Source organism: Lissotriton vulgaris, chromosome 4_1, assembly GCF_964263255.1.
Source record: "Lissotriton vulgaris chromosome 4_1, aLisVul1.2, whole genome shotgun sequence".
In the NCBI taxonomy this organism is placed as follows: Eukaryota; Metazoa; Chordata; class Amphibia; order Caudata; family Salamandridae; genus Lissotriton; species Lissotriton vulgaris.
In genome coordinates this window covers 244268936-244291120 of record NC_141691.1, presented here as the reverse complement: position 1 = coordinate 244291120, position 22185 = coordinate 244268936, and the positions used below count along the sequence as shown (strand labels likewise).

The 22185-nt window shown below is 48.0% G+C and overlaps 1 protein-coding gene across 3 annotated transcripts in view; it reads right to left on the bottom strand.

Annotated features, from left to right (window-relative positions):
• Window positions 1–22185, bottom strand: part of CD99L2 (CD99 molecule like 2) — a 516478-nt gene that overhangs the window by 292529 nt on the left and 201764 nt on the right. For all 3 annotated transcript variants that reach the window (XM_086918585.1, XM_086918586.1, XM_086918587.1), the window contains exon 2: window positions 11609–11671. In XM_086918585.1, coding sequence (XP_086774711.1) covers window positions 11609–11671 — 63 coding nt within the window. The remainder of the gene's footprint in view (window positions 1–11608; window positions 11672–22185) is intronic.

The window sequence follows — 22185 nt, the reverse complement described above, 5'->3', positions numbered from 1 at the left end:
GCAGACTCTGGGGAATGAAACCTGCTACCTCAAGCGAAGTACTTCTCTTTTTCCTCTGTGAACTATGGCCGGTGAGCCCGAACTTTCCCGATTGGGTTTCACCTCCCTTACTAGCTACTGAGACTTTCACGATTGAGCTGGGACTCTGGAACTGTTGGGGTCTATCTGGTCCTCCTTGGACTTTCACCCCCTATGCTCTTATAAGCAACGTTGTTTTTTGACAGGGATCATGAGCACTCTGCTGAGTTGGGGTGGCGGGCAGTTTGGAGTCCGCGCGGCAGGGAGGGGGGAGGGAAGGGGGGAGTGTTTTTTGTTGTTCGTTGTGTTTTATGTTACTGCGATACACCAATCTAAATTGAGCGGCATGGTGTTTAGGGTCACGGAAACTGATTGTTGTCTATTTAGCACACTGATCCATGATGATGGGGGTTGACACTCGCACTGTTCTACAGGACGGCGCGGCTAGTGTAACACCGTCCTTTTCTGTACTCTCATGGAACGTCCGAGGCCTTGGTGACAAAATCAAGCGGGGTCTGGTCCTGAAGTGCATTAAAAGGGAGGGGGCGGCAGTAATACTCCTACAGGAGACACACCTCACTGGCACGGCCACGAAAGCAATGGACAGATGGGGTTTTCAGATGGTAGCCCACTCCGAATTCACCTCTGGGTCCAGGGGAGTAGGCGTTCTGGTAAAGAAACAATTCCCCCTACTCATACAGTCTGCTAGGTCGGACGCAGCGGGTAGATTTGCCGCAATACTTGCACAGTGGGAGGGGAAACCCATTAATATTGTCTCAGTCTACGTTCCACCTGCCTTACAGGCGACGGGCCTATCAGATCTTAGCGCTTTCCTACTGGGGCTCCCTGAGGGGGATTTGCTTCTCGGGGGGGGGGATTTTAATTTAGTGGCTGATAGCTTGCTGGATAGAGTCCCCCCCGAAGTTAGCTCCAGCTGGCACAACACGATTGGGGGGGCTTCCTGACTGCTATGGGACTGGAGGACCTCTGGAGGAAATACAACCCCCTAGACCGCCTGTTCACCTACCACTCAAGCATCCATAGTAGTCTCACCAGACTTGACTATTTTCTTGGCTCGCCCGGTGGCCCTGGCACTGTGCTCAAGGTAGAAATCCGACCACGAGGCATTTCAGATCACTCTCCATTGCTAATTACCTATGCACACCACCAACCTACACGGCGCCGGACCTATCCAATCCGCGCTGCATACCTCCATAATTCTAAGATCAAGAGGGAGCTAAAGGTGGGGACTAAACACTATTTCCGGGACAACACTGGCTCGGTGTCCTCCGCTGTCACTCTGTGGGAGGCCTACAAAACAGTGGTTAGAGGACGAGCAATAGTCTCCATTGCAGCGCTTAAGCGGGAGGGGCGAGCGGAACTGTTAGCTCTAGAAACGGCGGTGGCTGAGGCGGAGACGAGGCACGCGACGGATCCAAACCCCGCTACGGCGCACAGTTTACAAATAGCGCAATATCGCCATAGAACACACCTGACAGAGGAAGTCAAGCTGCAATTGTCCGCCACACGACACAAAATTTACGAGGTGGGCGACAAAGCGGGCAAATTACTAGCTTGGCTGGACAGACGTGACAGACGGGACAGGTGGATAGCACAACTGACATTGGAGGGAGGTGACCCTACTAGAGATCCCAGCACAATAGTACACATGCTAGCCCTGCACTATGAAACGGTGTACTCGTCAGCGTCCTCGATCTCGGAGGATGAGGCGTACACCTACATTAAAGATCTCAAAATGCCCGCGTTGAAGGAGGAAGAGGCACAGACCTTGGACACAGATCTAACGACCGACGAGGTGCAATTGGCGATCAAAGCCCTGCAGACGGGTAAGGCACTGGGACCAAATGGTATACCAGTTGACTTATACAAACAACAGGCGGACACGCTTGCGCCGCATTTGCTGCGCATGTTTACGGAAAGCTTGGAGGCAGGGGAACTTCCATTAGATCAACGCACGGCCACTATTGTAGCTATATTAAAACCAGGAAAACCAGCTGACCAATGTGCGTCATACCGCCCGATTTCCCTCATCAACGCCGAGGCTAAAATACTCGCGAAACTGTTGGCGCTGCGCCTCATGTCTCATTTACCCAAACTCATACATAAAGACCAGTCCGGCTTTATGCCCGGCAGAAACACGGCGCTCAATTTGTGAAGAGTACATGGTGTACTGGCGTGCGCGACGTACCTATTAGAACCTGCGGTGATACTGTCCCTAGACGCCCACATGGCGTTTGACACGGTCCACTGGCCCTTCTTATTTGCAGTACTACGCCACTTTGGTTTTGGCCCGAAGTTCTGCTCCTGGATCCGTTTACTCTACACAAGACCTATAGTGCATGTTGCTGCCAATGGCCACATCTCGGCGGACTTTCCATTGTCTATAGGCACGCGTCAGGGTTGCCCACTGTCCCCATTACTGTTTGCCATGGTTCTTGAACCATTAGCCGAATGGATAAGATGGGAGCCCACTGTCAGTGGTATCCGTTGGACGGACGACTGGGAAGACAGAATATCCCTATACGCTGACGATGTTCTGTTATATCTCACCTCTCCCAAGCGCTCGATTAACACCCTTCTAGATGTCTGCACGGCATACGGCCGAGCTTCCGGCTACTCGATCAACTGGTCCAAATCTACCATGTACATACTGCGCGGTCCCGCACCGCTCTTGCCGGACGCCTGCCTGTTGCGGACTTCTGCTACCGGGTTTAAATACTTAGGGATACACATCACAGCTGACCCTGCCGACTTCTATGCGCACAACCTACAGCCCCCTCTTGATCGCCTCAAACGTGACATCCGACACTGGGAATCACTACCGCTGACGCTGCTAGGAAAGGCGGCTCTTTTCAAAATGATGGCCCTACCCCGCTTCCTCTACGTTTTAGAAAATACACCCATCCCTGTCCCTCCCACATACTTCAAAACCATCGCAGCGCAAGTCTCGGTGTTGCTATGGGGTCCTAAGCCTGCACGTATAGCACAGGCCAAGCTCACGCGCAGCTGGTACGACGGAGGCATAGCGCTCCCTGACGTCACCCTTTACTACTGGGCATCACAGTTGAAGATTGTTAACCAATGGCTTCATCTCCCCCAGTCTGAACCAGCTCTAAAGGCGGACAGGGCGCAGTTGGGATTCTCTGGAATGCTGGCCCCCCTGTATGATAAATCATTAGTCGCCACGAAGTTCGGCCGACTACATCACACGCTCACCGTATGGCACGCGGCGCTGAGTAAGTTGAAATGGCAGGGAGTACTGACACAGTTAACCCCGTTGTGGGATATAAAACAGCTGGGGAAACTCAGACACTCCAAAGGCTTTGACCGCTGGGATGCTATTGGCATCTCGACCATTGGCGACCAATGGCAGAAGGGGCAGATGCTGCCTTTTGAGACGCTGCAACAGCAATATGATCTGGCGATAACAGAACGTTTCAGATACATGCAGGTACGTCATGCATTGACGACAGCGTTAACGTCCGGAACAACTATCCCGGAGGCGTCCCCACTCGAGGACAGGCTACTGACTGACTTTATGCCGTCAAAGGCGACATCTCTGACGTACCGAAAACTCGTAAACAATTTACCTGACCCTATGGAGGCCCTGCGGGAGAAGTGGGTACACAACTGTGGAGACATTGATGACTCAGAGTGGCAGGAGGCGACGGCGTCTCCGAAAGAAGTGGGCGTCCCATCACGTCTCCGCCTGGTGCAACTACGCATACTACACAGATCATACTACACTAGGGACGCACTACATAAGATGAAAAGGATTTCACACCCATACTGCCTGCGGGGATGCGGGGAAATAGGGAGCTTCTACCACACGATATGGGATTGCCCCCGAATTGCACACTACTGGGTTCAGGTGATGCGCACCATGTCACAATCAGAGGAACTCTCCATACTGCCTGACCCCAAGCGTTGCCTTTTAAACATATGGGAACCCAATGACCTCACACGATATGGGCAGAGCTGGATGACGCTAGGTATGATGGTAGCAAAAAGAAATATAGCGCAGAAGTGGGGTGGGGGGATGTCGCCAACGATAGAGGTCTGGAAGCAAGATATGGACGCTGCGATGATGGCAGAACAGGCGGTGTTCCGAAACAGAGGTTGTCCCAAGAAATGGAATAGGTTTTGGGGGTAGTGGAATAAGTACAGGGGAAACATTTGCGACCCACCTTCTGATAATGACAGCTCTAGCTCTGATTCAGAATAGTGCTTTGGAACCACGATATTTGTTGGCAACCCATGTTCTGATTGATAGACAGAGATGCTCCTGTGGTATTGATGTAATTCTGCTGGTTTCTGTTGACAAACTACTGTGCCTAAATTACTTTATGTTTCTACATGACACTTTATCGCACTGTTTTAAAAATGCCATTAAAAATATTAAAAAAATATTTAAAAAAAAAAAACATTGATACTGAACTTAAGGTTAATATATATATTTAATATTAAGGGCCTCATTACGATGTCGGTCGGAAAGGCTTTTGGTTTGACCGAATTAGATTCGAAACCAGTCTTTCCAACTTTCGGAAAGCCTACTGACCGACCAATTACGATAGTCGGAAACCATTCAGACTTTCCAACTCGGTTCCCAGCGGCATTCCAAGTAACCGAGTTGTTCGGAACCAACTCGTACTGGTCTACGGAGCGCGTTTCTGACTGACATATTACGATTTCGGATTTGAACAGCCTTTCTGAATCGGTTATTCCGACATGGATCAGCTGTAATAACCTGACTTTAGGAGCCCATACCAGGCCCCCCATCATTCAGGGCCCTTCAAATGGGGCCAATGGGGGTACACATGGGACCCATCTTCAATACCACGCACAGTGTGGCAGCCACCATATGGTACCTGCCACAGGGTGCACGATTTTCATCACCCTTCCCCTTTCTTCAATGGGAGCCTATGTAGTCCGGCGGAACACAGGCTCTCATTGAAGTCAATGGGAGTCGACCAAACGGTGTTCGGAACCGTTGTAATCGGTCGATTGGACTACCCGAATCCGATTCAGCCAGAAACCATTCAGAGAGTATTCCCGACTATGAACATCTGCTCTCTAATCCTTTATACTTGGCACTCGTTTTAAGATAAACTAAGATACACTACTGAAATGGTTTTTACACTAGGGCACCATTAGTCCATAAGTTAACTACCAGAAAACCAGAATGCTAGCTAGAGTCCAAAACTACACTGTAAACCAGAACCGCAGTCCCACGTAAAATGATCTACAGCAGTCTCCTGTTGGACCCGGCCCTTTTGGCAGGTTCACCCCGAGACTTTTTGCTTTTTCCAGCCTATTTCTGTGACCTGGTGTTGGTGATTTTAGGCCTCTGCGCACTTTTTCACTGTGGTACAGTGTAAAGTGCTTGAGCTCTCTGTGTATGTGTGGTGAGTGACCTGCCCTCCCATTATGAATGGGGAATATGTATGCCCATGGTAGTTCCTGATGTGTGGGGAGTGCAGGGTCGAGTTTGGTATGTACGAACTCGTGAGATTGAATGCTGCGTAATGATATATGCGGCATGACTGTGTCTAGCGTAGAAGTGCCACTTTTAGAAGTTGACATATTTGTGTAGTTTGTGTCTGGCGTGGGATTGGCTGGTGAGCCTGGTCCAGGAGTGCCTGGGCCTGCTTGTGGATTGACTGTCTGGTTTGAGGGTGACAGGGGCTGGGGAGCCCCAGAAGGTTGTCAGAGTCAGCCCGTGGATGAAAGGCTGTATCTGCTGCCAGGGAAGTGGGAGGAGATGGCACCTGGGAGTGACTAGGGCTGTGCCTGCCTGACCACAATGCTGGCTCCACCTCCCGCTGGGCGACCGTCACCTCTGTCCCTGACACTGAAGTGTTCCCTAAAACCATTTCTAGCTGGTTCTCACACTGCCTGCACAAAGACTTCAACGACTTTTCTCTGTATAAGAAGGGGCTGTGTCCCCTTCCAATTTGTTCTTGTTTCTAACTTGAATCTGCCAGGGGCGTGCTGCTGCTTGGGCTCAGGGGAATCCCTGGGCCCTGCCCAGCCCCTGGACACCTGATGGACTTTTCCTGGATGCTGGAGGATTTTCCTGCTGGGGGCTATGCTGCTCCCTCTTTTATTCCTGGACTGCTGAGGCCCTGGACTGCTGAAGGACTTTTTATTTGCTTTATGATTGCCTCTAGCACTTTGAAGCGCCTTATCTCTCCCCCAGCGCCTTATGTTGGCCAAGAAGCGCTGTATTTCATTTATAGCGCGGAGAGAAATGTCTTTTTGCCCCCAAGCGCTTTGTAGCGCTTTTATTGTTTTTATCGAGGGTGCCACCCCTCGGATCGTGATTAGCCGCCTGCCTGCCTGCCTAAGCGGGGCCGCTGCGCGGCCCGCAGCGACCCGGAAGTGGTTGGCCGGCCGGCCAATCCTAGCGCGACCGGCCGGAAGTCCCGTCCCCGCAGCCCGGGTGCCGAGGAATGGCAGCCGCGAGGCGAGGAGAGAAGGAGAAGTGCGGCAGAGATGGCGCGGGGCTCCCGTGAGGCTGGGAGAGCCCCCCACCCAGAGAAGAGGCGGCTGGAGGTACCGGCGGGGCTCCGGGACCGAAGAGGAGCCCCGCGCTGCCAAGAGAGCCGGTGAGTGCGTGCAGAAGGAGGAGAGGGCTTCGGGGCACATTGCCGGTGCCCGCCCTCCCTCCAGTGGTGCCGAGTCCTTGCGGGGGGCACTGAGAGGCCCCCGCGAGGCCTCACTTGTCTGTAAGCCCTAAGAGGGCTCGAGGGCCATTTTGTTCTTTGAGCCCCGAGGCTCTTGGGGGCATTTGTGGCTTCAGAGTCCCCCGAGTGGGACTCCAACGACGGCCCAGTTGTGTTGTTCGAGCCACGAGGGCTCCAGACGGCATTCCTTGTTTTAGAGCCCTGAGAGGGCTCTGGGGGCCATAGTGAGTTCAGAGTCCCCAGTAGGGGACTCCAACGGCGCCGCATTTCTTTGCTTGGAGCGCAGAGAGGCTCTTGAGGGCACAGTTGGTTTCTGAGCCTGAGGGCTCCAAGGGACACGAGTGCTTCAGAGCCTGTGGGGCTCCAACGTTCTGCACCATGGGGCATGTGTGATGTGCCCAGAGCCTGTGTGGCTCCAGCAGTTGGCCGCAGTGTGGGGCAAGAGCCTGTGTGGCTCCCACAGTTGGCGCAGTTTGCGCCTAAGGGTCAGTGAGGACCCTGTTGCAGTTTGGATTCACAGCTGCCCAGCAATTAGTGGGCAGCTGGAGCGTTTAGGCCCTTGTGAGTGTTCCCAGGTGCCCAGCAAGTAGTGGGCACCTGCTACGTTTAGGTTTTCCGCCAGTGGCGCGCATCCCTGACTGGCGCTGCATGCCAGCGCGCCCTGACATTCTGGACACAGGGCTCTTTTAGTCCCTTTATTAGATGGGGGCTGGTATGTGATTTCTGCGCAATGTGATTTCTATGTTTTTAATAGTAATTGCCTACTGTGTGTTTTTGCGCTATTGTGTTGTTCTGGCACCTCTGAATGTTTTTAGGCATCATGTGTCTTCCTTTTCCCTGCACTGCACCTCTGAATGTTTTAGGCATCATGTGTCTTCTTGTGCTGCACCTCTGAATGTATTTTATTGCAGCATGTGCTTTGTTCTGAACACCGCTGAATGTGTAGGTTTATGCATCATGTGTTTCCCTTGTCTTACACCTCTGAATGTTTTTAGGCATCATGTGTTTTTCCTTTATTACTCCTCTGAATGTGTTTAATGCATCATGGGTAATGTGTTCTTGTTTATACCCCTAGGTGCTGTGTGATACTTAGGTGGTTGTTCTTTTTAGTACAGTGGTCCTAGTGAGGTCCTGGTTCCTGTTACCAGTGGTTACTGGTTGTGTGCCATAGTTGCTAATTTGTGCTACTATGATTTTTATTATTTATTCTAAAAGTGCTTTTTCTGATTCTGACAGTGGCCCACGTGGCCCTGTCTTGTGTACATAATCCCTTGTGAATATTGCCCGTGCCAGTTGGCACCATGCATTTTGTGTGATACTATCTGATATGTTTTTTACAATACAAAAGTTATTTTATAATAACCTTGTGTGGAGTTCCTTTAGTGGTGTGCCTAGTATGTTGTTGCTGTTGTGTGCTGGCGCAAATGCTTTACACTTTGCCTCCGAGTTAAGCCTTACTGCTCGTGCCAAGCTACCAGGGGATGAGCAGGGGTTATCTTGGCGTGTGACTCCCTTGCCCTGACTAGAATGGTGGTTTCTGCCTAGCTTTGGCGTCAGCCTTAGCCAACCAGAAATAGCCAGTTCTAACATTGGTGGCAGCGGTGGGATTTGGACTTGTGTTTGCGCAGTGCCACAGTGACAGCTGGCTACATTACAAAACTCTGGAGTTTATAGATAGTCACATGTTTGGGATTATTGTTTTTTATTTTTGTTTTTCCTCAAGAGTGTCATTTTCAAATGTGTTTCTGCGCTTTATGTTAGGTGGCAGATGAGAGAAATTGACAGGGCGGGTCGCCAGTAGAGGGGGAGGTTCCCATAGATTAGGAAGAGCTTGCACATGAGGTGTACCTCTGGTGGTGTGCAGGAGGTCCTGCAGAGGCACTGGACAGGAAGGTGGATGTCTGGCGGTGTGCTAGATGTCTTGCAGAGGCATTAGGAAGTGATTCTAAAAGGAGTGGCTGGTGTATCTGATGATCCTGTGAAGGGGAAGAGGTTCATGTGTAACCCAGCTAGGTCCCAGTAGTATGGTAGGGGTGTAGGGGCTCACGCCCTGTCTCAGTAGAGGCGGAGTGAGTGTGGGACGGTGTGTCTCACGTTGGCCCGAAACCCTATCTCAGGGCCTGGAGGGTTCGTTAACGGAGCGCCAGGTCAGGGGCCTAGGCTGTACATACAGGTCATTTGAGGAGGATCTTCCTGTGTCTAGAGGACGGGGAGTGTCTGTAACCAGAACTCCGGCGGTCCTGGTGTTGGGCAGCACCGCTCCTAAGTGGAGGGTGCAGAAGTCCTGGCTCGCTGAGCATTTGACCGTCTAGAGTGCTTGACCATTTGTGGGGCCTCTGGAGGTTGTTCCCCGAGGAGGGGGGAGGCCAGGTTCAGGTTCAGCCTGACCTGGGGGGAAGGGCATCTGTAATCAGTGTCCTAACCGGTTTTTGCTTCTAGGGGTACCGCTCCAAGGTGGGAGGGTGCAGAACTATGGAAGGGGGTGCAGAGGGACGGTGTACTTCTGACCCCGGTGCAACCGGAGGGTTTAGATCCTAGGTTGGGAGATTAGGAAGCTTCCAGGTCAAGAGGAATCTCTACCAAAGTGGATCCGCTGAAGAGACAGAGGGGGCTGCCCTTGCTGTGTGATCTGGGGCTCACCTGCAGTTTGTTGTTTCCACTAAGGTAGAGGAAAGGGGACTTTGCTGGGTGCTGTGTCCCCCCACCTGCTTGAAGAGGAACTGTGCTGTGTGCTTTGTACCTCAGAAGTGAAATAGTTTCCAGGTGGTAGACCAGTGAGGGAGTGAGGTCCTGATATGGTAGGAGAAGAGAGTTCTGGTTTGGAGGTAACCAGGTGGGTTCAGAGTGGCGAAAAACCAGAAGGTGTCCCTGCCGTGCGGGTCCGTGTCTGTGTTTTGTCGCCCAAAGCAGGGAAGCCCATCAGTGGAGTGATTGGTCTACCCTGCGTTTTGGCTGGAAGGGGGTTGTGTTGGACCCGGACCTTTTGGCAGGTTCACCCCGAGACTTTTTGCTTTTTCCTAGCCTATTTCTGTGACCTGGTGTTGGTGATTTTAGGCCTCTGCGCACTTTTTCACTGTGGTACAGTGTAAAGTGCTTGAGCTCTCTGTGTATGTGTGGTGAGTGACAAAAGGTCTTTTTTTTTATAAGGATGGGTTACAGGCTGAACTTATTTGGTTTCTTTTACAATGGTGTCACCGCGGAATAGGTGCTTAATTTGAGCCGGTGCTTTTCAGTGGCTTATTATTGGGCACTGGCACTTATTTTTCAGCATCAGATATTTATCTAGAGCAAAAGAGGGAAAAACACACAGATAAAAAAAAAACAGAGGAAGAGAAAGACTGAAAAACTGCCACAAAGTTGGATAGGAAACCAAAAAAGAAGAGATAGATGGGTAGGGAATGTCTGATAGGGGATTCAAGGGGTTTGAGGTGAATTTAAGACTACCAGCCTTGGTATTTAGCATGCCAACGTTTAACTGCACCAGCTGCTGGCTTCTGAACAGTGTTGTGGGTGCTGGCACTCTCCTTTTAAGAATCAAGCCCTTCACGTAATCCTTTTTTTACACTACATGCCCTCACCCTTCGTTGTCCTCTTTACATTCCCTGGGGTATCCCATTGAACTTTCATTGCCCTTTATTGTTTTTAGTTCGAGCCTCCGCAGCGCATGTGCTGCTCTGCGAGGCGTGTTGTATTCAGGTAGGGACTTTAAGATCTGCCCACACTCCGCCCATATTTTCATTTGCTTGTGCCACTGTAAACTGTAGCTGTTCATTGGTCAATAGGCTTAGTAGTCCCTCCTTAGTATTGCCTGGTCTCATTTTGTACCCTCCCTTAGAGTCACCCCCGGTTATGTGTGTTGTTACTCTGTAGGCTTTAATTACAGCCTCCGAGCACTATTTTCTCAAATAGCTTTGGCCGACAGGCAGCACACACTCTCTATTAACGCTTTTAAAAAAAAATTATTAAGCACGGACGCCAAATGCATTTACAATGCAATAGGTCTCGCATGTGCAAGAGTTTAAGCTATTGGCATTGTAAATGACAATGCCTTTTATTGATCGGTTTTAAAACCAACTCTTAAATAAAAGGCATTTTCATTTACAATGCCAATAGCTCAAACTCTCATAAATGCGAGACCTATTGCATTGCAAATGCTTGTTGCTACAATGGATACAGGGTTAGTGCCCTAACTCTCATTACACATTTTATTATAAAAAATACAGCTTTGAATTTTTTTGTTACAATTATTTTCGAGACATCAAAAGATGTGAATATTGTATATTATATAGTTTAAATACTTTTAATTTTGTGTTTAACATGCATTTAAGTATAGGACCACTCTTATTGGTACCTGTGGTGCATGACATTTTTGTAATTTTCTTTCATGAAATTTCAGTGAAATCACGCGAAATTACATGTATATACATAATGCAATTCCGTCATTTTGCACTATATATTATATATGTTTGCATTAATTTTGGACACCTTGATGCATTTAAACAAAGCACAGCAAATAACACCTGTTCATGTTCTATTACTCCCGTGCATTCAAGTTAATTTTTTTACTGCGACCGGTACTTAATTATCCGAAGTAATGGCATAATTTCAGGGATTTCAAGTAACAAGCGCAATTTGAAATTCCTGAAATTACGCCTTCATAATTTGAATTTTACCCAGGCCTAATCGGTACTTTTAAACTAGCACATTACACTGAAGATGTACACGGATGTTACTTTACCTCACTGCATTGCCACTGGTTCTCATTTATCAGTTGTATTTCTGGTGTATAAACACTGACTTAGCACGGTTACTAAGGACATATCAGTTCATTAAGTTATGAATATACTGAAATAAAAAATAAAACATATTTTGGTGCTACTTACGTTTTCTTATAGTATCATCCAATGCATCTTCTAAACTAAAGTCATCATAGTCTCCACCGTAAGCTGAAACACAAGAACACACATTTAGATGTCTCTATATTTCCTCATATTCAACAATGCCTAAAATGCAGATGTATGGAATAGAAAAGTAAACATTAGCCTCATAACAAATACTACTGTACATGCATACTTCACTGACTCATCCAACCCCCCCCCCCTCTCCTTCCCCCCCACCTCCCTGCCGGGGTTATTGTCTCATGTGTAAATAGGTAACCACTGCATCTAATGCAGGACCTGAACCATCAATACTCTGGGCCATATGTTCTTCCTAGAACCTAGCCCCTTGCTCCTGCTGAGTCTGTGCCGATGTCCAGCAGAAGGTGCCTCCCAAGTCATGGGTGAAAACAGAAGAACAAAACAATATTTGACTGGTGGAATTCAGTATCACAAGCCTCTGATCCCTCGAGGATATATGTAAGTAAAAGATTAAATTTAGCCATAGGGAAGGCAAGCATTAGGAATACCACTGGATATAACTGAATTGTGAACATCCAGGAAAACGGAAAGATCCATGTAGATCAAGAGGTAAGAAGATCTGAAGACTTATCTTCAGAATCCAACAGCCTCATTAAGATGTTTTTAAAGATTGAAATGAGGCCAAGAGGGACAACTTGGCATGCAATTGCTGCTTCTGTACCTGAAAAACTTACTTCACCATCAATTATAAGTGACTGCCATGGAACACATGAATTTGAATTTGAATTTTAAAATATTTATACAGCGCACGTACACCAAAAGGTTTCATGGCGCTACAGTAAGCGAAGTCCCTGAGAACATGAAACAGGTGGAGGGAAAGAGGAGAACTTATGAGGGAAATGCTTTGAAGAATAGAAAGGTTTTTAAGGCCTTTCGAAAGGGCTGGTATTGAGTGGAGGTTCTGAGTTGAATCGGAAGGGAGTTCCAGAAGATAGGGGCAAGGGTGGAGAATTTAGCCCCTCCCCATTTTTTTCGACGGAAGCGAGGAACTGTGAGTAGGTGATGAGAGGAGGAGCGAAGTTCCCTGGGGGGGACATAAGGTTTGATCTCTGAGGAGATAAAAGCAGGGGACCTGCCTAGCTGTGCTTGGAAGGCGAGACAGCCCACCTTGAAAAGGGAGCGTTGGCGCACAGGGAGCCAGTGCAGGGATTTCAAGAGGGGAGTGGCGTGATGGGATTTCGTGAGGTTGTATACCAAGCGAGCCGCTTGGTTCTGGACCAGCTGAAGTCGACGTACATTGTAGGCTGGCATGCCATGGTAGAGAGCGTTGGCATAATCCAAGCGGGAGATGACCATAGCCAGTACAATGAGTTTCAGTGCTGTGAAGGAGAAGAAGCGGGAGACTTTGCGGATAGTGCGGAGGGATAGAAAAGAGGAGGAGACCACCGAACTCACCTGGGAGTGCATAGTGAGTTGATCATTGATTTTTATGCCCAGGGTTTTGACGGAGGAGGTAGGGGGTGGGGGGGGGGACCAAGTGAGGAAGGCCAGAAGAGGGGGGACCAGGGACTGGAACAACCACCTGTCAGAACAAGCTCTGCCTTATCTGGATTTAGTTTCAGGTGGTTGTGATTCATCCAGTCCCGGATGAAAAGCATGGTGGATTGGAATTTGGATTTGGAGTCAGGGGAGTGAGAGAGAGAAAAAATGAGCTGGAGGTCATCCGCATAGTTGTATACGGAGACCTCCATTTGTTGAAGAACAAAGATGAGGGGGGCTATATACAGATTAAACAGTAAGGGGGAGAGGGAGGAGCCCTGGGGGACCCCGCAGTTCAGCCCAGAAGTCACCCAGGCGAACTGCCTGGGTGCGTTCGCTTAGAAAGGAGGACAGCCAGACCAGGGCGGTGCCTCCGATCCCCGCCGCTCCGACACGGGAGAGTAAGATGGAGTGATCCACCATGTCGAATGCGGCAGAGAGATCGAGTAGCACCAGGGCCTGGGGGATGTTTGTGTCCATTCCCTCTCTAAGGTTGTCCGGTACTGAAAGCACGACCGACTCGGTGGAGTGAGCCGGGCGAAAGCCGGCCTGGCGGGGTGCCAGGATTCGGTTTGCTTCTACGTAGGAAGATAGTGCTTTGGTGACATGCCGCTCCAGGACTTTCCCTAAGAAAGGGAGAAGGGAGATGGGGCGGTAGTTAGCAGGGACAGAGAGATCTGAGCCAGGTTTTTTTAGGATGGGCAGAATTATGGCAGATTTGAGAGCGGGAGTGACCACGCCCTGGGCCAGGGAGCTGTTAAGAAAGGTGAGAGGGGGTAGCGGACAGTTAGTGAAGACATGGGCAAGAATGTGAGCAGGACAAGGGTCGTGAGGGGAGCCAGATTTGACCAAAGGGAGGAGGGAGAGGAAGGAATCTGCTGTTAAGGGAGGGAATGAGTGGAGACGGGCATCTGTCGGGGGACAAGGGGGGATGCGGAAGGAGGGGGAGGGGGGAGGAATATTGGCCCTGATTGTCGCGATTTTATCCAAAAAGTAGGAGTTCAGGGAGTCACAAAGAGGTTGAGAGGGGGAGGGTTTGAGGGTGGTTCGATCAGAGTATGCGAGTTTGTTAATGATGGCAAAGATTTCTCTGGATTTGTTCTCCGCGACTAAGATTTTGGAGGAGAAATACTCTTTTTTGGTGGACAAGATGGATTTCTTATATTGCTGCAAGAGGGCAGTGTAGTGTGATTTGAGGTTAGGGCAGTACGGTCTTCTCCACGCTCGTTCAGCGTGGCGGACCGCTAGCTTTTGTGCCTTCAGTTCGTTGTTGAACCACAGGTTAGAATCATTAGTCCGTTTGGAGGAGATTCGCCTCAGAGGAGCGATGGAGTCGCATGCTAAGAGTAGCCACGAGTTGATGGAATTAGCTTGATCCGCTGAGGAGAGTCCGGACAGGTCGGGGCAGGAGGAGGAGAGAGAGGAGGCTAAGGCAGCCAGATCTACCCGCCCTCAGGAACGGGCCCAGATGTTTTTGGGGTGCGAGGGCTTGATAGGCGGTCCGAGTTGAGAGGAGAAAGTGATCAATGAGTGATCAGACCAGGGGCAGGGAGAGATGGACAGAGAGGCAATAGGGCAGTTCAGGGACCAGATTTGGTCGAGCGTATGCCCTTGTATATGGGTCGGGGAGTTGACATGCGAGATGAAATTAAGAGAGCGTAAGGTTTCAGAGAATTCCTTGGAAGTGGAGCATTCGGCTGGGTCGGAAGGCCAGAAATTGAAATCACCTAGAACCAAGACGGATGAATTGTTGACTGCTAGGGAGGCCACCAGTTCTTGAAATCCCTCCAGGAAGGTAGGCGGCGGTTGGGGAGGGCGGTACATAAGTAGGCAGGTGAGGGGAGTATTGTAAAAAAGAGAACAAGCGACTAAGAAGTCAGACGTGCCTATCGAGGGAAAACTGATAGGTTGGAATGGTAAATCCTTTCTAGCGATCAGGGCGACACCCCCTCCGGATTTACCCGTTGGGCGGTCAGGCCGGAGGGCATAGTAGGTAGCAGGAAGAGAGGCAAGGAGATTGGGGAGGGAGCTGTCGCGAAACCAGGTCTCCGTAAGGAATAGAAGGTCTGGTTTATGGATATCAAGCAAAACTGAAAGTTCGTGACAATGCTTAACCGCAGAGCGCGTATTGAGGTAGAATATGGTAAGTGGGACCTGACTGGGTCCGGCTGGAGGGTTAGGACGGGGAGGAGAGGGCGGGGGGGAGGGAGGGACGAAGAGAGAGGGGCAAGAGGAGTAGCTGCGGCTGTGAGGCCCAGATTCTTGATATGGGTGGACAGGGAGGCTTCAATGGGCCAGCTGGCCTGAAGAGCGAATAGTTGTGCCGATGAATATTGTAATGGGCCGGACAAGTGAGGGGGCCTAGGCCCTAGGCGCGTTTGGTCGCGGACGGGCGCAGACGGGCTTGCCTTAAGCGCGCCTTCGGCGCGCAATTGGCGCGCCCGCTGCGCTCGTCCGCTGCGCGTCCGGTGATGGCACATGATTTATAGGAGTTGAGGGAAAGAGAACATGGGCGTGGCCTCCGAGAGGGGGCGTGGCCTCGGCGCTCGCCAAAGTGGCGTGATGTAATGGCAAAGGTCGGTGACCTCCCACCGCAGCGATGAATCGGCTGCGCGGGGAACCGGAAATGAGCAGGTGAAATTAGTAGTTTTAAAAAGCAGGTACAAAGTAAAATACACACAATTTTCTCTATTGTTCAGGGTAAAATTGCTTAGGATCCGCTCCCGGCTTCCGCCTCATGAGGACTCGCAAGACTGGGCAGGACGCTAGTAGGCAGCGTCTATATAAGCGCGCTGAAAGTGGGCGTGGCCTCCGAGAGGGGGCGTGGCCTCGGCGCTCGCCAAAGTGGCGTGATGTAATGGCAAAGGTCGGTGACCTCCCGCCGCAGCGATGAATCGGCTGCGCGGGGAACCGGAAATGAGCAGGTGAAATTAGTAGTTTTAAAAAGCAGGTACAAAGTAAAATACACACAATTTTCTCTATTGTTCAGGGTAAAATTGCTTAGGATCCGCTCCCGGCTTCTGCCTCGGGAGGACTCGCAAGACTGGGCAGGACGCTAGTAGGCAGCGTCTATATAAGCGCGCTGAAAGTGGGCGTGGCCTCCGAGAGGGGGCGTGGCCTCGGCGCTCGCCAAAGTGGTGTGATGTAATGGCAAAGGTCGGTGACCTCCCGCCGCAGCGATGAATCGGCTGCGCGGGGAACCGGAAACGAGCAGGTGAAATTAGTAGTTTTAAAAAGCAGGTACAAAGTAAAATACACACAATTTTCTCTATTGTTCAGGGTAAAATTGCTTAGGATCCGCTCCCGGCTTCCGCCTCAGGAGGACTCGCAAGACTGGGCAGGACGCTAGTAGGCAGCGTCTATATAAGCGCGCTGAAAGTGGGCGTGGCCTCCGAGAGGGGGCGTGGCCTCGGCGCTCGCCAAAGTGGCGTGATGTAATGGCAAAGGTCGGTGACCTCCCGCCGCAGCGATGAATCGGCTGCGCGGGGAACCGGAAATGAGCACATACCATGTGGATTGTGTTACAGACCAATACCACAGATGTAGAGGATGCCAACCTCATTATAAACAAGGAGACATTGGTATAAGAGGAGATAAATGTAAGAAAGCACACTTTAATCTTATGAGCATATGAGGAAGGCCTTTTGAAGTGCTCGACTGAAACCCAATTAACATCAGAACAATTTGTATCAAGAACAGTGTTTTCAAGAAAGTTGAACTGGAGATTTGCAATGTGGCCCTGAACCTTAAGATCTAACTATTAAAATGAGACTTGTTAGCTTGTTCGCTGGAGTAAAATACACTTTGAAGGGTTTGGCAAAGTTGCCTGTGGATTTAAGATAAGAAAGTATGAATCAATCTGGAAAACAATCAGTTTTGGAACCTACTCCACTCGAATCAACCCTACTGTACCCCAAACTACTACACTCCACCCCGATCTAACGATGGATTAAACCCAGATCTGTGACTGGGGGTGAATGTTTTGCCATTGTGCAACATTCCGTCCATCAACTGTTGTTTTTGCATTTGTCACCCCGAGTGGGACGGGTATGCTCAGACGTGAGTCCCATGCTCTCCACACCACTGGAGTCAACCTATCCTGACTGATGACGGCTGATAGCCCAAAACCGGTCCTAGGATGCTTGATTCCAGTCCAGGGAAGACATGGCTTGGCAGTTCGGGCTGGACTGTTCCCATGAGGCACAGGTCAAGGCTGATTTGCATATGGCCATGTCTGAACTGGGGTGGTGTGGAGTGCAAAAAAACGATGGATTTAGGCCCAGATCTCTTTAATGGGTTGAATGTATGACATTGTTCTGCATTCTGTCCATCAACTGTTGTTTTTGCATTTGTCACCCCGAGTGGGACGGGTATGCTCAGACGTGAGTCCCGTGCTCTCCACACCACTGGAGTCAAACTATCCTGGCTGATGACGGCTGATAGCCAGAAACCGGTCCTAGGATGCTTGATTCCAGTCCAGGGAAGACATGGCTTGGCAGTTCGGGCTGGACTGTTCCCATGAGGCACAGGGTCAAGGCTAATTTGCATATGGCCATGTCTGAACTGGGGTGGTGTGGAGTACAAAAAAACGATGGATTTAGGCCCAGATCTCTGTACTGGGGTGAATGTATGACATTGTTCTGCATTCTGTCCAACAACTGTTGTTTTTGCATAGGTATACTGAACAGCTGCACCAAGTTCAGCACCTGAAACCACCTTACGAATACACACACCTGTGGTAGAACAGGAAGCGCACTGGTAAGACCACAACTCCATTGCAGCGGATGGGCACTAATCAAGCAGAATTAATCTGTGGTTCGTCTGTGCTGCTCAGGCAGGAACGGAAGTGATGTATCGGCTGCGCTAACCAATTAGGAGGCATCAAAGAAGAGGGACACAGGAGTTGAAATTGTATAATTTACCATTACAACTTCAGTTTGTGCAACAGTAGGGAAGGTGTTGGAATTTAAATCCAAAACCTTCTGCCCCCTCCGCAAGCCATTTTGATGACTTGCGGGGTAATGGTATGCGTGGTTACAATGACCGGGCTGTATTGACACGCGTTGCAAAAGATTAGTGATAAGTGCTTTTTACCGTCACAGACCAACTTCAGGGGCCTATGAAGATAAACTGCTTCCATTACACTCTAATGAAAGCCACCGCCCCCTAGGATAAAGGCAACGCAAACTCTTAATACTATAAAATTAAACTGGCTTAACATAATCCCATCTGTGAAAGGCCAGCTAGCACCACTTTATAACTGCATCATAAAGCCAATAGATTTAGAGACCAATAAAATCTAAAGTGGCCACATATTCCATACCCAATTCACGCACTGTGAATGTAGACTGATGTTAGTAGCCTGGTACGGACCTTGAAACAAACGTAATTTGCCTGTTATCTTATCACTTCCTTATCACACAGCAACTTCTCTTCACATAAGCACATACAGAGTCGTCGGAAGTGGGAGGTAAAGTAAATACGTACAGTGATCTAGGATTGGAGAACTGCAGACATCTTGGCCAAATGTAGCGAGTTGCACAGAATTCTAAAAAGTGCTAATGGGCTGTGGAGTGTGAACGTGCCTCTGTTGCATCATTGCTGTCAGTCAAAATATACGCATTGACAAAGAGGAAAGGGGAAATGGGAGGGGGTAGAAGAAACCAAGGCACTAATCAAATAGAATTAATCTGTGCTTGGTCGGTACTCCTCAGACTGAAACGGAAGTGACGTATCGGCTCCGCTATACAATTAGGAGGCAGCAAAGAAGAGTGACACTGAAGTCAACCTGTGGTAAGCAATGGGCGGGATCAAAGTCCTTCATTGAAAACAACAGTCTTGCAAGTGCTAGTTATGCGCCTTAGGGTGCCACATTGGGGTAGTAAGCTACAGAAGTGTTGAAACAAAATACATTTCATTCTGCTCCATGCAATTTCTTTGCTCAGAAAACAGTGCCAATTGCCAAAACTCTCTGTTTCTATGAATAACAAATGTTCAAATGCGCAAGAGCAATTTATACCAGGAGCAATTGCCACGCTTAAGCAATGGAAACTTGCCTGAATTCTGAAAAATATTAGTTTTCGAGTGGGTTTAGAAGTGCCTAGAAACTCATTTGTTTCTGGCGCTGTTTGCGCTTTGTAAATTAAACAAATGCACACAAAGAACCACCCATGGAACAAGTTATACAAATTTGCCTGCGCCATTGCGAATTGTCCCCAAAATTCTTGTGGAAATATCATCTTGTGGAAACCACATTTTGCTATTAGAGAGTCGGGTGGAGTCAAGCGCCTCATCTATTCAGTAAGTGGTAGCAACTCCAAAGTGCATAATGTGTTATGGACCTTGAGCAAGTATGCGCAGTACATAACGTATTTACCGAGGCCATACTGGAAATGCACAGTTCAGTGTAATAGGCAAATAAACGGCCAGATTCATGAACCTCAATTGCGCTCACAAAGGGCCAGATTCTCAGAATCTGGCCCTTTGCGAAGGCAATTTTTGCATATGGGATTCATCATCCCAAATGCAAAAATCGGTAAGAGCGAAGTCGCTAATTAGCGAGGAATTACATTTAAGGCCCATAGGAATGAATGGGGAGTTATTCCTTATTTGCGATTAGCAATAGCTAATCGCAAATAAGGAACCTGTAGGAATCGCAAAAAATATTGCGATTCCTACATGAATCCAGTTTTGCGAGTCTGGAATAGCGATTCCTTATTAATCGCTATTTCAGACTCTCAAAACTTCACTACGATGAATCAGGCTGAAAGTCACGTAGTGAAACCATCCAACAAAAATAATCAAGAGTAATGCAAAACATCTGTAGATGAATAAAGACAGATCATATTGAATAAGGGATAGCACATATTATGTTAAATTACCTATTTAACACAGCTTAAACTCTTCAAAATGTAGGACCTACGTTTTTCACTTTTACGCCATGGATGCATATATATATCGCGCAACGGTCCTCTTTTGATATTATTACAGTTTGTGAGTGCGAGCAACAAAAGGTGATTAAACCTGCAGAGTACCTTTATACGTAAAAAAGGGTACATTTCCTTTTTTAAATTCATTTACAAACTGTAAACTGGGAAGTTTTTGCCAGCTATAAACAATTTAGATACAAGACAGAACTAAGGCAGTTTCTTTAAAAGGGATGTCTCCTCAAGTAGCATTTAACTCGAAATACAGATCAGAGCACTGGGCAATGCATGCCAGACTGTGGTTTGGTAAAAGTGGGAGAGTCTGAAAAGAAGGTCTTGAAATATAGACCATTCTAAGTGACAGAGTTTTAATGGAAAAGAGTGCATGTAAAACTACAGTGGTAACCGTGTTCTGAACAAAGCTATTAGAGAATTGAATTAACATGAGTAACATACAATTTAATTGTTAATTATTACATTTCATGTCTTATATTTTCAATAGTTAAATAATCCTCTTTAAGCAACCGTTATATAAGCAGCGTTCAGTTACAGGGCAACGAAATATAAACAAAACCAGCATCGAAATATCCTGGACCATATCTCTCATTTCACCGTGAGAGATTTTTCAGATTTCTATATCGCAGCCTGGGCCACAGCATAACCTTTCCCTAAAAACCCAAGGGCATTGGCAGCCTTCAAAGATGGTGTAGTGCAAAATTCCTATCTGTGCACTATTATACCTGTTCCAGGGTGTGCAAATTCATGGTTCATGCTATTGGTCGACAAGACACCCACCAAGTTGTACTTGCCATAAACTTGATTATGGAAAACAGCGCATAAATCAGACCATGTTGGGCTCATAAGGGACACAATTAGCCCCGAAAGTACAGAATCGATAAAACAAGTAGGATAATTTTACATTTCGATAAATAAAGTAATCAATAGATGTCACTGGCTGGGGAAAATACAACAAAGAGTGATTTCTATCAGAATTCTCTCATCCATACAGTCACACTAGTACAAGGTATGTCGTATGGGGTAGACCGTGAAGGTGGGTGTCCACAAACCTAACTGTCCCTCATACAGACTCCTCCCTCTGCTGAACAGAGACCTGAAAATATGGAGCAAAATCAGTGTGAATGGTTTAAACTGTTATCCAAAATGCTGTTACAGATATTAACTAGCAACAGAAGGTGCGGCCTATCAACGGTACGGCTGGGCCTATTCAACAAACCAACAACTAGATTGCCAATACTGTGCACTATTCTATCTCTTTTCAAATGGGACACATCCCTGACTCAATGCGCCACCACGTGTTTCCACTTTACATCTTTTTATTTTTCAAAACTTGTACTTTTTTTGTATCAAAAAATCTATCAACAATGTACATATATCATATATACATCTTTTTATTTTTCAAAACTTGTACTTTTTTTTGTATCAAAAAATCTATCAACAATGTACATATATCATATATACAACCCACACCCACCTTTCATATTTTTACAAATAAAGACAACACATGTTTGGACAAAACCTAAATTCAACATCACAAAAATAATAATACAAACAATTAAACACACCTACATGGAAAAATAACAAGAAAAAACAAATGAAAAAAAATCACTATATTTCAGTTCATTACATAATCATCATGAAACCAACAGTGCCTATCGTCAATACACCCTCTGATCGTATTACATAATCTATTTCCTTAATATATTTGTTCCAATTGATGGATACGAAACCCAGGGGGCTTTTTCTTTTGGCTGCACTTGTTGTACTAGAACCTGCGTGGACGACGTGTTTCAAACCCAATGAATAGTCAATAGGGTTCTCATCAGGACCAAAAAAGCTGAAATTTAGGTTTTGTCCAAACATGTGTTGTCTTTATTTGTAAAAATATGAAAGGTGTGTGTGGGTTGTATATACGATATATGTACATTGCTGAAAGATTTTTTGATACAAAAAAAGTACAAGTTTTGAAAAATAAAAAGAAGTAAAGTGGAAACACGTGGTGTCACATTGAGTCAGGGATGTGTTCCATTTGAAAAGAGATAGAATACTGCACAGTATTGGCAATCTCGTTCTTGGTTTGTTACCGATATTAAGCCTGCTTTACTGGATGCCAGAATG